At 41.8% G+C, this 18938-nt stretch overlaps 1 protein-coding gene across 1 annotated transcript in view; it reads left to right on the forward strand.

Moving 5' to 3' along the window:
* The first annotated feature begins 1485 nt into the window (after positions 1 to 1485).
* LOC103906405 (lethal(3)malignant brain tumor-like protein 4) overlaps positions 1486 to 18938 on the forward strand; it is a 40253-nt gene continuing 22800 nt past the window's right edge. Inside the window, exons 1-11 of the mRNA XM_019474383.1 lie at positions 1486 to 1599; positions 5834 to 5987; positions 9352 to 9460; positions 10006 to 10177; positions 11634 to 11691; positions 12747 to 12835; positions 14110 to 14214; positions 14849 to 14984; positions 15484 to 15575; positions 16561 to 16712; positions 18344 to 18420. Of these exons, the coding sequence (XP_019329928.1) occupies positions 1486 to 1599; positions 5834 to 5987; positions 9352 to 9460; positions 10006 to 10177; positions 11634 to 11691; positions 12747 to 12835; positions 14110 to 14214; positions 14849 to 14984; positions 15484 to 15575; positions 16561 to 16712; positions 18344 to 18420 (1258 nt within the window). The remainder of the gene's footprint in view (positions 1600 to 5833; positions 5988 to 9351; positions 9461 to 10005; positions 10178 to 11633; positions 11692 to 12746; positions 12836 to 14109; positions 14215 to 14848; positions 14985 to 15483; positions 15576 to 16560; positions 16713 to 18343; positions 18421 to 18938) is intronic.

The raw sequence follows: 18938 nt of genomic DNA on the forward strand, positions 1-18938 counted from the left end.
CCTGTATGCCGCTAATCTTCACAATTATGCAGGATTGTAAGTAGCCGGAATTTTTTATATTTTGGGGAGGAAAAAAAAAAAAGAGGAGGAACTCCTCCTACAGGGATTAGATTGTGATACCCAAAGATATTTGGTATTGCAGTTTACAAATGTCTGTCCTGCTTTTGACCCAATTAAGATAATCATAAAGAGCTGTGATGCTTGAATTAGAGTTGCAGGAATGCTCAAACGTCATAAATTATCCTACATCAGATCTGTGGTTTTGCCTTTGGCTGAATTAAACTTACACTCTCAACCTGTAGGTAGAAGGTCTACCATGTGGAAGGCTTCAGATCAGGAGTGGAGTTTGCCTGCCCTAATTTAAGCGCTCAGCAGTTAAAAACCTGCCCCGGCCATGTATCTTAAGGCACTTTCCAATGCTCAAGGAGAGAAACAATCTGCCAAAGGCAGATCAAGCACATGGTCCTTGGATGATGCCTGCTTTTACTCTGAGTTATGAGCTCAGAGTGACCTTGTTGAACTCAAGCATTCAAATATCAGAGCGAAGCAGTTTTGACCCATTCCCACAGGAATGCAGTTAGACCTGTCAGTTGGGCTGTGCTTTTTCGAACTTAACATCAGTGGTTTTGCTCACACTGGAAAAATTAGTAGAGCTGACAGTTCAAGGGAAGGTTGTGAATCTTTTTTTCTTTTTTTTTTTTAAAGCAAGCAGTTATGTTCATAGATTGAAAATATTCAGGTTATGTTTAAAGGGCAGGAACCTACAGTTAATTTACGGTCAGTGTTTGGTAAATGTCTACCGCAAAAATAGTTGAGTAATTGGATATGGGGAGCCCATATAGCGGTATGGCTTTTAGTCGAGTCTTCTAATGGAGCCCATTAGTTTATTTGCTGGGACGCAAAAGCAGTAAGTGAAGCTTAAGCATTTTAAGAGCTTTATAGCATTTCTAGCGTAGAGCCTTGACATCACAGCAGTATAGAGGGACCTGGCAACAGCCGTTAGATGCTGCTGCTCCCCCCCCCCAAGCTGTACAGACTTGTCACTTGTATATAGTGTATGAGTTTGTGCATGCACCTGTGTATTTGTGTTTCTGTAATTTTAAATCCTGGTGCTACTAATACCCGGACCAAAGCTCCTGCGGAATCCAGAGAGCCCAAGATCTTGCCAGTGAACTGTAATTGGCAAAAAGGTCATACTAATCAAGTAACTGTTAAAACATACTGGTTTATCTTTTTGTCCTCAAACTGCACATATGCTTAACGCTCTTAACTTTCTATTCATACTTACTTAAGTGTCATGGGCAAAATGCAAGTCTGACATTTTTTCCCATCTTTTGAAACTAGTATTGCTCTGAAAACCCTTTGTGAAATATAAGCAACAGGCCTGTTTATTCTGTGCCTCTTTTTTCGTTTTGTTTTGTTTTGTTTTCACACCCTAGTTTCTTTCTTAAAATTAAATAAAGAACCCAAAGACTAAGCAGAAAGATGGAACAGAATGTCTCGGAGAGAACCATCAGCATCCCGACAGCAGACCGTGATATATTGAATGCCTTAGACTGGAAAGACGGCATTGGTACCTTGCCTGGTAGCAACATAAAAGTAAGAAACCAAGGAACACAATACATGAGCGGCCACCATGCATTTGGCAGTGCAAAATATTTGCAATATATTCTGCAGTTTGCAAATAAAAGTTGTGCAGAGAAAACACTTTGTTTTAAACAACGGGGTTGGCATTGCCAAGGAAGTGGTGAAATTTTAGTAATGTTTCTGAAAGCCTGGTGATACTCCCTCTCCCCTTCTAATTTCTTGCTCAATTGATTTCTAAAGGCAGGAAGTATTTAAAATAATTGTTTTCTGCTGATAGAAGTTATGGGCCTGATCTTCCTAATTCTCAGTCATGCCCATGCAACATACTCAGGCAAGAAATCCCGTTAATTTCAGCCCAGCATGAGAAAGACATTTTCTCAGAAAGACAAATTTTCTCAATTTGTGGGGTTGAGTCTTTAGGTTCTTCTCACATCAGTGGTTCTTTTTTGCAGCTTTTGACAGCTGTCTATATTTTACATATTCATGATAGTGACGAATACATCTCTCGTGTAAATCAGAACCAAGATCCGATGGTCACAAACATAGTGTTCTATGTTAGAGGGGGGAGGAGGGTCAGTGTCTGTTGACTGTTTCCCAAATTACCTTCAACTGTTATTTCAGTTCGATTGCACTTCTGATGGCTGAAAATGAATACATAAAATTGCCCTCAAGGCTGCAAGTTCTGAATCTCTGGGGGAAAAAAAATCAATTTCAAGTGAAATAAATCGGAGCTGAAGGGACTTGAGAGCTTTGAAAAATCAGATTGTTGGTATCACATGAGGCATGCAGAATCAGGACCCCCACCTTCTGCAAGTGTTGACAGTCTTCCCCTTCCTCCCCTCCTCCTTCTCCCTTTGCGCAGAAAAGTCTTCTACTGTCTGCCAGACCTCGCTAGAGGCTATGAGGAAAATGCTTCTGCCAGCAAATGTCGAGAAAACATGGATGAATTTGCATGCTTGGAGTATTTGGAGATCAGTGGTTTACACTCCCATAAAACTGACATGGAATTGGGTCCACTGACTTCCTAGGAGGTGCTTTGGATGATTATTTTGCAGTGGCCTAACTTTTGCCCTATATTTAATCAAAGTCATTATACTTCTGCTTCTGAAAAGAGCTTAACAGTGTATTGCCACAGGTTTTCTCTTAAACAGCAGTAACGTTCTTCTGCAGAAACAGCTTCACTTTTATTGATTCCTCATAATAGTAGAGATTCAACAAAGCACTACGTTATTTATTAGACTGAAAGACACCAAATAATATTGTATTGTCTTATATTGGATGATCAAGTATAAGAGCCCTGAGTACCACGGTTAGTGAGTCTGGTAGAGATGTTTAGCTGGAACATGTAACTAGCTGCACAGGAAGCCACTTCATTCTTAAGATGCCAAACACTTTTTTTTTCCCTGCAGAAATCCAAACACTTTTTTTTTTTTGCTTTTGCTGTTTAATCCTTTCTTCCCCTCTCTTCCTGCTATATTCCAGTTCTTGCATGCACAATGAAATATAGTTTTCCTTAATTCCCTCCAAAAAATTCTCAGGAAGGACAGATTATTTCTGGAGGGTTTGTGTGGATTCGTATTAGTTTGCTTTTGGTTTAATCCTTTCTTCCCCTCTCTTCCTGCTATATTCCAGTTCTTGCATGCACAATGAAATATAGTTTTCCTTAATTCCCTCCAAAAAATTCTCAGGAAGGACAGATTATTTCTGGAGGGTTTGTGTGGATTCGTATTAGCAAACATGCTATATTGAACTCCTTTGTGTAAAGGAAGATGCAGTCCTGATAGCAACACAGTTATGCATTTCCAGATCTTAGGAATGAGGGATATTGCCTTGCCTTGAAGAGTCTCGGGATGAAACTAGAGGTTGCCTCCATGGATCAGCCAGTCCTCAGCATCAGATCAGAGACTGTTAATAAAGATGCTCATTGTTTTTCTAACGCAAACTTATGTTTTCTGGGGCCTGGGCTGGGCTTCACCAGTTCATGTGGCTGTAGATACACCATCAAATTATTAAAGGAGGAAGTAACATCCTGCTGTCTTCGCTGGTTTGGGCTGAATCAGAACTGTTAATTTGTATGCAGGAGTGTCACTACCCCAGAGACTAATCTGCTAATACAAAATGACATTGGCACCCTTCCCCGCCTCCAGCTGCGAGCTCTGCTTCGCGCTCACTCTGCTGCTTAATGGCACGTAGAGCCCTGGAGATGCTCCTTCCACTGACCTTCTGCTCATGATGCTGAGCTGTCTTTATCAGCCATAGCAAGGAACCCCTGGGATCTGCACCGTTTTGCTGCTGTTCTTCTGGCGTTTGAGGAAAGTGATAGGTTTCTTCTCGAAACTGGATGGTCTCCTGCAGGAAACTTAGTCCGCTTAGCATTATCATTTCTTTGAAATGGATTGTTTCTCTTTGTGCTGAAATAAAAATGATGCTCTGTCTCTTCAGGGCTGCGGAGGAAGGAGTGAGCTTTTTAGAAGCAAGTCCAGCATCTTTGAAGCTTTAAGAAATACAGGCTTCAGATAAAAAAGAGGGAAGAGGGGGAAGAACATTTGGAATAAGGCTTTGATAGGGTACCGGAGGCAGGATCCTGAGCCCAGGAAGCATGCAGGAGTAGAGGAAGAACGGTGCTTCTCAATGCAATGAGGAACCCTGCTTCAGAGGTGAAGCAAATGCTTTTAAACTGGGTTTAGCAGGTTTGAGCGAAGAGCGGATGGCTGAGAAAAGAGCTCAAACTAATAAAGTGCTATGAATAAAAGCTTTGGAGCAGAGCTTGCAAATGCAACCCACCTTTGACTTGTCTCTTTCATTCTGGAGTTCAGTAGCTCCGTATTGCAGACAGTAAAGAAGATCAAGGAGTGAGTAATCTTTAGAGCTATTTGCTCATCCAAAAGGTGATTTTTTAAATTTATTTTTTTTTTTTGGTGCTCGGTTGCCTTTGTAGGGACTGATAATAGATGCACATTGACACTATTTGGCACACTTTAATAATTTTATCTGGACCAATGAAGTGTTCCTTCATAGCCTAAGAAATTTTTTAAGCTTAAAGGATGAGAGTCTCTGAAGTCTGCCACGTATCATTCCTTTTCCGTAGCTACCCCATGGTGTGAGCGCTTCGCTGTGTGTCTGGAGGGGTTTTCTTGTTCTGCATCTGTATTTACTCTTGTAGGAGTAGGCAGTGTGTGTGCAGGGTTGGTAGGCAGGTGCTGTGTTGGATCAGAGGATGGGTGTGCTAGCAGAATCTCCGTGGGAGGGTCACCTACCCCAGCAGCTGATGGAGGGTTTCTTAAGGGTCAAAACTTGGGGGAGCTGGGACTGGGAGCTCAGACACTGTGACTCCTGGCCGTACTGGTACATGTTACCTACCCATCTGCTCTGCCTGTGGCTTCTGTTAGGTGTATTTCTAGGTTGTTCGGAAACAGTTGGTTTGGACTTGAGACTCTCCCCTCTGCCTTTGGGTCAGGGCCCCACTGTGGCTTTCACTAATAAGTGGTACTGTGCAAGGATGAGCTTATCAATTAAGGAAAGGCTAGTTATTTCTCAGTGTCTGCTGTTCTTCAACAGTATTGCCTCTGCCTATCCCTGCATTCCTCTGCACCTCTGGGAAGCTCATTTCCCACCAGACTGTCAAGTGTCATTGAAGAAGGGTTGAGAACCGCTTGGCCTCTCGCAACTCCAGATGCTCGCTGCGTTTATGCAGTCCTGGCTGTCGCCTGCTCTGAGGTCTTTAAAGCCCAGCCAGCACCACCTGGGGACGTATTGGACAAGTTCTCCACTGGAATGTGACCTTTCTGTCAACAGCTGGGTGATTCCTCCTTGCATGAGATTTTAGGGAAGTTGCTGTATGTCATAACTGTAATTGCACTTTGTTGGATGAATTTGAACTCTCAGAGCAGTTTTTTGGGCTAAACTGCTTTTCTGAGGGTATTTATTCTGATGTGTTCATCAGAGGTCTGGGTTTTATAAGGGGAGCGCATCCAAAGCAGGTAGAATTAACATTGCTTTCCTTCGTTGACAGGAAAATGCATTGTTGGGGTTTTTTTGGGGCCCGTTGGTGGCATTTTGAGGAAGAGTTGTGTTGGGTGTTTCTCACTTTTATTGTTACTTATTTTCAGTGCTTTTTAATGTACATACAGCCATTTCTTTTTGTCCCATACCTAGTTGCTCCTCAGTGAATCCTATATTCCTTCCTGTCCCCCTTCCTAGCCCTTTTACTACTGCTCATTCGCTTGCTTTCTTCTGTTACCTGCAGTTCTGTTTAAATGAGTTTGGACTGCTAGAAATCATTACTGAAGTAGATGCAGAAGCCGTAAAAACTCTTTCAGCCTCAGCAGTAAATGCCAGCCCAGCCAGCTTTGCTCCTGCTGCTATCAACGCTTCTGCTGCCTCTAGCACTGATTTGGAAGGTGAGCTTTTTGCTGTGGAAGAGAATATACAGTTTCTGAAAAAGCTGCTAGAAACAGGTCTAGCTGAAATACGTGTTTCGGTAGCGTGGTGCTCCCTGGTGCAGCGTGTGGAGTGAGTCACTGTCTTATTTCAAATATTTTAGGAGTATTTAGAGTGAATGTAATTACTGCGTAGTCATAACAGTACCTGGCGCACGCATTGTGCTCGCCTTTGTGGAAGGTAAGTGTGGTTATATAAACGATCTGGGCTAGATTTGTTGATGTAGTCAAACATCCCTCACGCTGAGTTTTGACTTACGTCCTGGGATCTCTTTAACTGGTGATTCTGGGAAGTTGGAGCCCCTTTTTTCCAGGGTAGTGGATCAGCAATGACATCAATGTTTCTCCTTAACACTGGTAATTTGTCATGACAGCAATTAAGTCTGCATCTGTATTAAACTAAACTGCCTGTTTTGGGGCTTTGAGACCAGAATGGTCTGGTCATATATACCTTATTAAATACTCTCAGCCTCCAAAACAGAGTGGTTGCACCCACTGGGCAGTGTCTCAGCTCCATGCTGACTCCTGAACCACGCTTGGGAATTGCTTGGGATGGTGCTATGTGCCCTAGGCCAGAAGTGTCCTGGGGCTGTGCTAAAGATGCATGTGGCTGAATTGCAGGACCTGGCACCGTTTGATTTACTTGTATAGCTGTGCCTTAGCTGGCTGCTCTCGGGAGCAGGAGAGCTTCCGCATTATTCCTTTCTCTGGTTGCACACATTATGCACTGTGGAGCATGAATGGATGGCACAGTGCTCTGCTAACCTGGCATTCCTGGCTCAGGATGAATCCCCAGCAGTGTTAGTTATCTTTGCTAGAACATCCTTGAGAGTCTCCTCTAACCAGGCTCATGCCACTATTAACCATGAGAGTTTTGAGGTTTCCAAGGCTACTGTAATTGAAATTAGGGAAAAACTGAGCTTTAACAGGATAATACAAGCATGTTACTGGACATGCACATCAATGTAATGGACAAGAAGTATCTCAGTTCTTTGCAGACCTGTTCTTACTCTGTTTATCTAGAAACCAGTAGCTCAAAACAGAGTATTTATATGTTAACCTCTGAGCTCTTTCATTCCACACCACTCGGTTGGTTAAGCTGGCCAGCCTCACTTACTTTGGTAAATCACTAGTTTCCTTTGATTAAATTACTCACTGTTTCAGTAGAGCTCCCTCGCAGATGTGCCTGAGTGTCTTCCAGAGAGTACTAATGGAGACCAGTGCTAGGGAGATGAGCGATGATTAAGAGCTCTCATCCCAAGAGTACCATTAGCCATCCAGCGTAAGGTCATATTTTAGAGATGCTCTTGGTTAAACGTGACAGCATGTGGTTGTGGCGTAGGGAGCCCTTGATAGGTTTGCCTTATGCCTCGTACCGAAACAGATCATCTTCTAAGGTGGTAGCAGGAGACTTGAGAATTAGCTTGGGACACAGAGGCACCGCAGGACAGCAGCTGGAGCCTGTTCAGTGTCTCATTGTCTTCGACATCACCAGTGCATCCTGGTGCAGTAATTGAAAGGACATTAACTCTGTATAAGGTCTGCGTTAGCGATGCCAGATCCCTAGGCAAGGCAGGGCTACATCACTGAAATCAATCACCCCCATGGAGGGATTTTCTTCTCTGGGAAGAGAACGATCTCTCCTCTTGTTGCCTGCCTGGACAAGCATCTGCCAGTTGGCTTTCCCCAGGATTTTGATGGAACTATTTCTGTTTTCGGGTAGGGAGGCTTTGTACCTGTCTTCCCTGCTGGCTTCTCTCATCTCAGATTTCATCGTAAGCTCTGCAGATTCCCTTACACTTACAGGCATTCGCTTACGCTCCTGCTGATTGTGGGTTGTTCTCCTCGTCTGCGAGAGCTGAGGAGATGTCAGTCCGTCAGATGAAGAACCATCTCTTACATGGACACCTCAGCGCTAAGAATTTTTCACACCCTTTTAGTCCAAGTGTATTCCATAGATCAGTGTGACTTCTAATGGAGCAGAGCTCTTCAAGTGCTCTTGCTTCTTGCACGTTTTCCCTGTTTCGTCTTTTCCCTGCCTGGAATCATTGGTCCCTGACGGCACAGGGAGAAGCTTTAAGTTGTGATACAAGCATGCATGCACTTTGTGCGTAGGCAGTCTATCTGCCCAATTCCAGCCAGCACCATCTGACATCTATATTGGGCTATAGGGAGCAATCAAATATAAATGAAAAATGTCAGTCGTCTTAGCAGAATGAGTGCAAGTACTGGTAAGGAGACTATGAAAATGGCTTTAAACAAAAAGCAGAGTGACTCATATCCCAGCGTTCTGGATTGTGTGATGTGGTGTGTTTTTTCTTTTGAAGTGTTTAATGGTGCATTAAAAAATGGATTGATCAAACCAGTGCACACAAACAGTGCCACTAAATGCAGAACAGGAATGACGTATACATAGGAGCCCCCATGCACGATCTGCACGTCAGGTTGCTTGAGCAAAGTATGCATCAGGATAGTGCAGATGCCTGGTAATGGGTATCACTAGTGTTTAATGTGCATTAAAAAATGGATTGATCAAACCAGTGCACACAAACAGTGCCACTAAATGCAGAACAGGAATGACGTATACATAGGAGCCCCCATGCACGATCTGCACGTCAGGTTGCTTGAGCAAAGTATGCATCAGGATAGTGCAGATGCCTGGTAATGGGTATCACTGTAGTTGTGTTTTGTTAAAATATTAAACATACAGTAATTTGCATTGGGAAGAACTCAAATCATAGGAGAAAGTAAACATAAATGATACATTGGAGTTATTCCTTACATTTTCATGCTTTCATTCAGATGAAAGATTGATATATATCCCTTGCTAGATATAGAAATAATTGTTTCTGTTCTCCCATCAATAACGTGCTCTTTTTAGAGGCTGCCTCTGAAGGATTTTCATATGTACAAAGTATATATAAAGGCAGAAGTTTTTAAACTTAACCAACTGTATTAAAAGTATCCAAACAAGATGGACTAGTTTGACATTTGTCTTTCAAGTTAGAGGGTTTCTAGGAATAAAGAAATATAAAAAGATTTGTAACTGTGTCCTGGTTATAGCCTTGAGATTATATCCTCCTTTATCACTTTTACAGGGGGCAGGGTTTCTCCAAAATTAAAACATTACAGATAAAAGGGGTTTTTCTTTAATGAGGTGGTACACTCTTTCTATGTGCCAGCGCGCAGATAATAATTACTTCCCTCACAATGGGATACTGAGGGTGACTTAATGAAAGTTTGTAAAGGACTTTGACAGAACTAATTGCATGAAAGGTGTTTTAACATTTTAATTTAATAGTTGTCTTTTTCTTTGCTTCTGCAGTGCCCAGAGAAGACGTGCCCTGCTCCCATTTCCAAACCTGTGAGCAAATGGATTGCTTTGAGAATGGAAAGTTTTGTACTCAAACGGGCTCCCAGCAGCACAGGGACAGGTAAAGAAACCCCACATTCCTCCTGTTCTGTGTTTAAAGAGAACGTTGTGTTAGAGAAAAGTGTTGCTGTGAGTAGAATGAAATCCTCAGAGCAAGTGTTACCGCGGCACGGCTGAAGCAGAGCCACCTGTGCAGCTCTGCCGATGACCTTCCTGTTACCCTTGAGGCTCCCGTGCCCGACAGAGGAAAGCTCCTCTCTAGAGCTCGGTCCTCATTTATCTTCCCAGCCTGCGGAAATGCTGGTTGTGTGCTTGATGCCTCAGTTCCCCACCCTACAGATAAGGATGATGTCTTAACTTCCTGTAGAGTTGTAAAAAGGTAAAATTAAAAACCCTCTCGAGCTGCTCTGGTGGTGAGAGCAGTGCTGGTACTTTGGAGTGCTTTTAAAAGATATATATCTGGCAAATCCTGCAAACATGATTCACTTCTTTAGGTTCTCAGCCCAGGCATCCTCATTCTTCCAAAGAGGTACAGAGACACTGGGAATACTGCAGGAGCATTGTTGCACTTTTAATTCGATTTTGTTTTCAATTTTGGATGTTTAGTGATACCAGAGACATTCCAGATGATTGCAGAAACAGGGGAAATAGTAGAACTCTTAATACCAGCAGTGGCTGTCAGGTGAATGAGGCTGACAGACCTGTCAAACGTCTCAGAAGGAAGAGAAGGCTGCTTCTGGAGTCTGAGGATGACGAGGAAAATGCAGATGAGGATGAGGTAAATGAGGCTGCATGTATTTTCTTTAGAGAGAACTGTGAAGAGCAGGGACCATTCTGTGTCTCAGATTTCACTGTGCAATGCAAACTGAGCTGAGGGAGGTTGTTTTGTACCCATGAGAATGGTCTGGGTCTGATCCTGATTTACATCAGTAATGAGAATATCTGTTCTGAAGTCTGAGGAGTCATAAGGGTGAATCTCTCATGTGAAGTCAAAGTCAAAGTCAAGATTTCAGACTGTTTCTTCATAGGTGTAGTTATAGCCCTGTGCGCCAAGTGTATTTCACAGTAATAAAAACACATGCCTCCAAAAATACTTTAACTACAGTCAAGTACCATTATATGATATTGAAGATTAGTGTCAAACCACAGAGTTTGATTGCTTTTTACTAGGTACTTGCATGTACACTCACTACACTACTAGAAACCTGTATTAATGGCGGATGAATAGAAGCACCTCAGTCCTGACCTGATCCTTTCTTAACTTTCATTAAGCATCTTACTCCCTTTAGGGGCCCTCCTTTGTGCAAGCCTGCACTCTGCTACCATGTGCGTAGCATCTCAGGCCTGAACCATTTTATTTATATTCACGTATTGCACGTGCTTGTGTAATGCAGAGGCGCTGGGGTAGGTGTTCGTTGGTAATGCAAGCTGAAACTTCTGATGTCATGAACACTTTAACTCATCTTGTTGCTCAGCTTTTCCCTGTGATGTGTATAAGATGTTTTTAAGTACATATGTTTTCAGAAGGACTTGCATTCTGTCTCTTCCCCCTTCTCCTTCTCATTTGAAACTGCCCCCCTGTCTCTTCTGGGGCATGTTTGGCAGGCAGCTTTGCATTTCAAATTTTGCCCTTTTTGGTTTGCTTTGAGAAATGACAACCCTGGGTGAATTAACATGAGTTTGAAAACCATGTAGAAGAAATGCGAATGGCAATCTGGCTAGGAGTGTGACACAGGGAGACCACATTTTCTGGGGTGTTCATCTATGACAGTAGTTACTTGAAGCTTCTGCTTCCTTCAGGGCTTCATAAATTATTTTTTTTCTGTATCCATTCCCTGGTATAGATGGACATAAGAACCTCTGAAAGGAAAAGGAAAGTGGAGCATTACAGTAAGGTTGCTTACGTGAGCAGTAAATCCTGCATTGCAGAAAGCAAATCCTGTGTATTGTAATGGAGATTTTGGGCCCGTGTTGCTCTTCAGTAGCCATATTTAAATGAACTTCAGTAGCATATATTAAATAATTTGTAAAGCACTTTGGGATACTGCAGGATCAAAGTTATATATGTAACATACCCTACTAATGTTCTTGCAGGGTTATTCAAAAGAAAATAATGCTAGCTAATAGTCCTGTTAGTTACATGTTACATCCTTATTGTACCTGCATTGTGAGATGATCAAAGAGGGAGGAAAAAACAATATTGCTAAACTTTTTTTTAACATATCTGTGTCTAGGAGAAGAATAAATCAAATAATATGAAAAGCCGCAGAAACACTAAACCAATAAAACAAGGTGAGCTAAGCTCATAGTCTCTTTTCTTTAATGTTTATAGATTTTTTTACTAGCTATTATAAAATGAATAATAGTAAACAGAAGAGGAAAGGACAGTAGAGCTCATTTCACATTCAGAATAGCTTATTAGGTACATAACCCTCTTACCACAGTCAGTCTTCGGAAATGTATTAGCAAGAATATACTAGATTTGCCTGCATGATGGGCACAGCGTAGAGGATCTAGAAGGAGACAGCCTGATCCAAAGCTCACTGAAGCCAGTAAGAATATATTTTCTATTGACTTTGGAGAGCTTCAGAGCCACAGACTACAAATGCTAAATAGAAAATAAGTTGTAAACAACATGTGATTGATTATAGACTTTGGGTTAAATTTATTATATACCTTAAAGGAGTTAGCATATGTAGACTGGGGGGAGATTTTTAATGTGCATTTAAAATGTAATTTTCTGTGTGTATGACCATGGTCCTACTAGAATGAATCCAAGCACCTGCCCAAGTTGTTGTTTTCATCATCTGTGTACTGGTAGCTGCCTCTCTAGTAGATGCATTGTGGTATTAGCAGGTTATAAATATATGTGTATATATGTATAAAAAAAAATCTTGTGAACTGAACAAAAATTCACTTGGTTTTTCATCTGTTTTGTTTTAGGTTTATTTCAGCTGCAATTATATGCCTCTTTGTGCTGTCTTTTAGTTTATATCTAACTCCTTATTCCTCTGTGAAATATCAGGAGAAGGAATTATTTTCCACAATTTTAAGTTATTATATCTTGTCCAAACTTTACAGTGGCAACTTTCCACTGCTTGCCAGCAGTCCGGGTGCCACAGTTCATTTGACCTGTGATATAATAAATTTTTTTTAATGAGAAATGAGCACAGTTTTCCTGCTGCTGGAATTCATACCTTTCCTCAAAAGTTGGGTAACACTGCCTCCTTTGGGGTACAACAGCAAAACAGCGTTGGCGTGTACGTGGGAGGAGAAAGAGAAGAGAGGGCAGAGCGGGAGGCATCTGAGAGAAACATTCATTTTTCTCTTTGTTTTTGATTGCTTAGCTGTTCCTGGAAAGAAGAAGGTATGGAACTGGGTTTCCTACTTAGAAGAGGAACGGATGCCAGCTGCTCCCCTAAAACTGTTCAGAGAGGTTGGCAGCTTTTTCAACTCCCTTGCTATGTTTTTCTCAGGCAACATCACAGAATTACTAACTCAGTGGAGGTAGGATTGGAGACTACCCTCAAGCCAGCAGTTACATTTATGAGTTGTTTCGGTGCAAGCAGGCAGTAAAACCCCCACGTGTTTGTTTCCAGCCCTGAAGCACTGTGGAAACAAGCATCTGCCCTGTGAGTCTCATCCCAAACCAAGATGTGAAAAATGCTGGTTGAATCTCACTCAGAAATAAACAATGACTGTTTCGATCTGCATTGGGTAGCTCTGGATAAATGGGCTGTTAGGCAATCTCCAAGTAATGTTGGAGAGGGACAGCTTAATGTCTTTCATATGTCCTGTGCTTTGTCTGTGGTTGTACACCACCCCTTCCATCCTTCCTCTGTAGAAAACTGCAAGTCAGTCAGCTCTGTGAATGTTGTAGCTTGTCTCAATGAGAAGTGACTGTTACGAGGGAGGGTGGAAGTTGTGTTCATTCGTAGTCTGATGCATTGAAGGTGGAAGAGGATGAGTTTAGCCTTGGTGAAGCTGCTTCTGCACTCCAGTGCACCAGCCCACATGAAAAGTTCAGCTCCCAGTGAGCTCTTCAAAGCCCAGGGCTGTTGGCATCTTACAGAGTGAGATGAGAAGGAAGTCAGGTAACTGCAGTGGATGCAATAAGCCATTTGCAGTTCCAGTTCAGATTTCTTTTAAGCCTTTAGTATACTTCAAATGTTTAATTTGGATTAAGACTGCAAATAAATGAAAAACAAATGTTTTCTGGAATGACTGTGTAAACGGGCTCCAGATCAAACATGCCTTGTCCCTTGTACCATTTGAAGATGAGAAGTTACCTTTTGGGAAAGTCTGGATTGCTGACCTCATGCTGACACAGGGAAAGTGATTTTAGCTTTCCTGGCTCTTTGTTTCTGCCAGCCCTCCTACATTGGGCTAAGAAGGGGACTCTTTTGTGTTTGAATAGAGCTCATTTCTGCATCTGCTGAAAGATTTGTTCATAGCTAATTGCAACAGGCTTGTGGTTCAGTGTTTTTGAGAGATTGATTAGAATAACAAGTAAATCTGAAATATGGTGATCATGCCATTATTGATCTCTGTATCTGCGCCTGTCTGTTAAAGCAGCAATCATTTAGCGATAGAATTTTCTTCTCTGAGTTGAAAATTTGAAGCCTTAAGTATATCTGATGACTGCTCTGCAATAGATTTTGTCTTTAGGAATTAAAACCAAATGTTTCCTTCTCCCCCCCACCCTCACAGTATCAATCATTCCCACAAGGCCGAAATGGATTTAAAGTTGGAATGAAATTGGAAGGGCTGGATCCTGAACACCCCTCTCGATTTTGTGTTCTCACAGTGGCTGAGGTAGTTGCTCTTCCTATCTTTGATTCCAAAAGTCCCATGTACATTTAGGATTTTTTCCAATAAAAAGTAGAAACATAAGAACAATAGTACTTTAATTAATGGTTAGGAGGAGTTCAAGGTGACACTGAAGGAATGTGGTTAAGGATCTATGCCTGAAATCCTACTGTCAGATTTCTGCAATTGTAACTCAGAATAGTAAACCTATTAATTGCATGCAGTGAAGAAATATGAAAAAGAACAATGCAATTAGGCCCTAAGGCGTAGTAAATATAAGCAAGTCAAAATGCTTTTATGCTTCTTCAATTATGTGAAATCTGTGTTGATCTGGTATAGACATGAAAGTTCTCAGGCTGCATCCAGATATTGCTGCACAGTAATATGTGCATGAGTAGGGAATAGGAGGCCAGTGAAGTTACACTGACCAATTTTATTTTCAGCTGTTTGAAATGAGGAAAGAGGAGCATGGAAACTGGGAGACGTAAATGAGGAAAAATAAAACTAGACTTTTGAGAAATAAGTCAGATCTCAAATTTGCTTTTATCTATAAATCCAAATGTGGAAGAAGTGTTTGATTAGTGTTTTTCTTTAACTTCTTTATGACCCTTTATGATAATCAGAGCTCCCCTCATTATAGGTACAAGGGTACAGAATGCGATTACACTTTGATGGTTATCCAGAGTGCTATGACTTCTGGGTTAATGTTGATTCCTCAGACATCCATCCTGTTGGCTGGTGTGAAAAAACAAGTCATAAGCTGCTCCCTCCTAAAGGTATGAAAAAAACCAGAATGGTGTACAAGAAACCATAAATTCTACTAAGAACTAGTTGTCCTGGCTCTGCATGTTTCATTTTTAGTATGATTTCATTGTAGAACTTGATCTGAGTGGCTTACGAGGAAGGGGTGTAACTAAGATAGTGAATCACAAAAGAAAAAAACAGCTTCCTTTTGATATTCCCAAAGATTGACATTGTTAGTCAAATTAGAAACTCTTTATTGGATGAGCATGTAAAGTAAGGAGTCTCTTTGGGGTTCAGAACTTGCTTCTTTCCTGCATTCAATTTCCTAGAAACATTTGAAGGTTGAGATTAATGATTGGACATTATACCGAGAAAGAGAGAGGTGTTCAGCTGAGATTCATAACCCCTGGAGATAGTAGAAGGGCAGTTATCATGCAGAGTTCATATTCTTCCCAGGTCATTTCCATTTCTGAAAAACCAATCTGACTGTAATGGGGCTGTGTAAAACAATCTTTTTATCTCTCTTTCTAGGTTTCAAGGAGGGAGAATTTAACTGGACTTCCTATTTAAAGAATTGCAAAGCTCAAGCAGCTCCAAAAAGCCTTTTTAAGACCCTCAGCACTGTAAGTGGTGATATTGAATACAAGATGTTTCAAATAGGTCTGATGCTAAGTGAGTTTTGACCAGAATATTTACATGGTTTTGATATGCTCATGTCAGAGGTACAACCGTGGTACAATCAGATGCAAGCTATTTCCTACTGTGATTTATTTTTAAGATGGGAAAATAGTACAATTTTTCTTCCTTCCCCCAGTCACTGACTTTCCGGAGGGAGAATTTGTATTTCCCTTCCTCCTTAATACTGGAGGAAAAGATTTACTCTACCATTTATTAAATATATTACAATGGTCTGTTTTGCTGTGTCCCTACAGTCAAGATATTTGTGTCACTTTCCTCTAATTTAATCATTTCCAAAATAATTTCTGGTTTCCAGCAGCATACTCATGTGCGCCATGGGATTCATTATGAGGCTATGGATCTTGAGCATTTTTCATCCTTCACCCGCTGTTGCTTTGTTTTTAGTTGTTAGCCTCAGTTCCTGTATAACACTCACTCCCATTTTGTGTCACTCAGATGACGCAAAGTCCACCGTCTGGCAGATGTGACGCTGCAGATGGACAGAGCATTGACTTCAGTAGGATCAGGGTCTAGCTGTGCAGCTCTGCTCTGCTTCCGACTGAGTCACCTATTTTCCTTGAAGACTTTCTAACTTTTCCAGTAATAAGACAGGACCTGCAGTGCTCACGCTTACCCTCAGCCAATACTCATCACTGCAAGGCGTGTGCATCTTCGCCTTTCAATCTGTAGTGTTGTTGTGTACCTGGAGATTCTGTTATTCGAGCTACATCAGCTCTTTTTTAGAAATAGTAACAATCATTGCCAGAACACATGGAAATCTTGTCTGTAGACCTCTTGCTAGTAACTATGACGTGTTTTGATCTCTGGGTTTCGGGGTTACAACCTGCAATAAATGAGTTTATAAGGGTAATTTAAATGGCCTGACCTAGAATGTGGCTGATTTCCCTTTCCTGATGTCCTGTTCCTCAGCCTGTCACACCCTCTGGGTTTCGTCTGGGAATGAAACTAGAGGCAGTGGACAAGAAGAATCCATCGCTGATGTGTGTCGCAACCATCACGGACATGGTGGATAACCGCCTGCTAATTCATTTCGATAACTGGGATGAGAGTTATGACTACTGGTAAAGAGCTTCTATTTCTAATATATATCTGCAAGTAGACTGTGGTTTATTTCGCTCTTCCACTAAGGGTAATATCTAATCTTTTAAATGTAGTCACTAAATTTGGGATCTTAAATCAGTTTTCAAGCATCTGAATAATTACTTCGGGTTTTTACAAAGTGCCAGTTGCCCAGTAGCTTCCCCTGCTGTTTGAGTGCTCGTCAGTTGGCTCAGTGCAAAACCAGCGGGGTTAGCTTGAACTGCCCGTGAAGCATTCGAGGTAAGAAGCGTTTGAGGTAATGCAGCTGGCCGACTTGGGTCAGGTCAGGGAATGTTCATGTTATCTGTTCCTCTGGCAGAGCTAAAGGAAGAGTAAGCTCCACTAGTGACACCACCTGGAGTTAGTAACATCCTCTCCTCCAGGACTAGTAGTGGGTGTTGGCATGTCTCTCTGCAAACTTACATTTGGAAGCAGGCAGTACTGAAGTCAGTAAAAATCTTTTCCATTTCCTTCAGCGGAGTTTGGCTAAGGCCCTTTGAAAATAAAAACAATTGCCAACATTTAGGCTTTTAAGTCCTGACCTGCACTACAGTTGTTCTGCATCTGAGAATCTTGATCCCCTACCCTCGTGCTGGGGCCAGGCGGAATATTAGTCAGGGAAACGTTTTCCCTTTTTGGTCTGTGTTTTCCAACCTACATGAGAATGGAGCAACTTTCTTTGAATTTGTCTGTGAAAGCAACACAAGGCTTTCACAAGGCTCGTGCTTATCAAAATAGCACTGATTTGGTCTGTGTTCTCTCCCCCATCTCCTTTTGTTTGTTTTTTTCAGAATAGGCACCTGCTTGGTGGCAAGTTGATCTTTTCTTTCTTTGCCATAAATACGTCATGCAGAGCTTTGTAACACCAGTGTTTCCATTTTCAGGACTTTAGATCTTGTTCCTTTACCATTTTAGCCTGTGAAGCTTTGTTTCCATGCCATGTTTTGTTTGGAATTTGAAAATTTTAATGGGAAACACAAGCAAACAAAGCTTCAAAGTACAGGCTGGCTGAAAATACGCAGGTTTTTTCCTAGATCTGAAAGGGACTTTGGTCCCTTCCTTGGAGCAGATGTGACAAAAGGGGCTGTCTCAAATTGGCACATCTCCTCCTTCAGAGACTCAGAAGATCTAAACATGCAATGAAATTGGGAACCAGGCAAACTACCACTAGGTTTCAGCTAGAATGAATGGATAACGTGCAGTTCTTGGCAAAGACCTTGAAAGTAATTTCCCCTTCTTCCACAGTAACGGTGTTTCAGTTAGGGACGAGGGTTTGTTTTTTGTTTCTTTGCTTCCTTTGCATTTTAGCTTGGATGATCTATGTCCAGGCTGAACTGTGGTTGGTATGGTCCATGTGTGGGGGGCTTTTTGTTGTTGTTTTTTTAAAGCACCAGACATTCTTCATTGTATTTCCCTATCTTTTGGGGCAGCTTGAACGCCTTGAAAACTTGGCGTTATAAATTCTAACGAGGTAATTCTTGTCTTTTACACCATGATCACACCCACTGAAAGCATCTGCTAACCTAGGAAAGGCATATCAGACAGCATTTGAAATTCTGCTTTTCTTTTTGCTTTAAAATTGACTGGTGCCAACTTTCTCTCTTTGATTCAGGTGTGAAGCTAGCAGCCCATATATTCGTCCTGTTGGCTACTGCCAAGAAACTGGAACCCCACTGACAACACCACCTGGTACGTTGAAAGTGAGACTTCTTTCCTGCCTCAGTCAAAAAACCTGCAAGCTTTATCTTCCATGTAATTACATATTTGCAAGTTGCAGGTTCCATTCAATACTCTTTTCTTTACTGACTGAACAATATTATTGTTCGTACTTTTTGCCATTGCATTTTATTTTGTTTCATAGCTCTTTCAAAAAATGGAACAGGGTTTGGTAATTTATAATTGAATTTGATTTCAGAAGGGAAAGAACTTTGAAGTATTTGCAGCATTTCCTTTAAGGTGAGTTGGAAGAAAGAGGAATTCTCGACAAGCTCAAGAAGTGGGCCCACGTGAACCTCATGAGGTTTAACAAGGCCAAGTGCAAGGTCCTGCACCTGGGTCAGGGCCACCCCTGGTATCAACACGGGCTGGGGGATGAAGGGGTTGAGAGCAGCCCTGCCGAGAAGGACTTGGGGGTACTGGTGGATGAAAAGCTGGACATGAGCCGGCAATGTGCGCTCGCAGCCCAGAAGGCCAATCGTGTCCTGGGC

The sequence above is a fragment of the Aptenodytes forsteri genome, unplaced genomic scaffold (assembly GCF_000699145.1).
Source record: "Aptenodytes forsteri isolate BGI_AS27 unplaced genomic scaffold, ASM69914v1 Scaffold361, whole genome shotgun sequence".
Classification (NCBI taxonomy): domain Eukaryota; kingdom Metazoa; phylum Chordata; class Aves; order Sphenisciformes; family Spheniscidae; genus Aptenodytes; species Aptenodytes forsteri.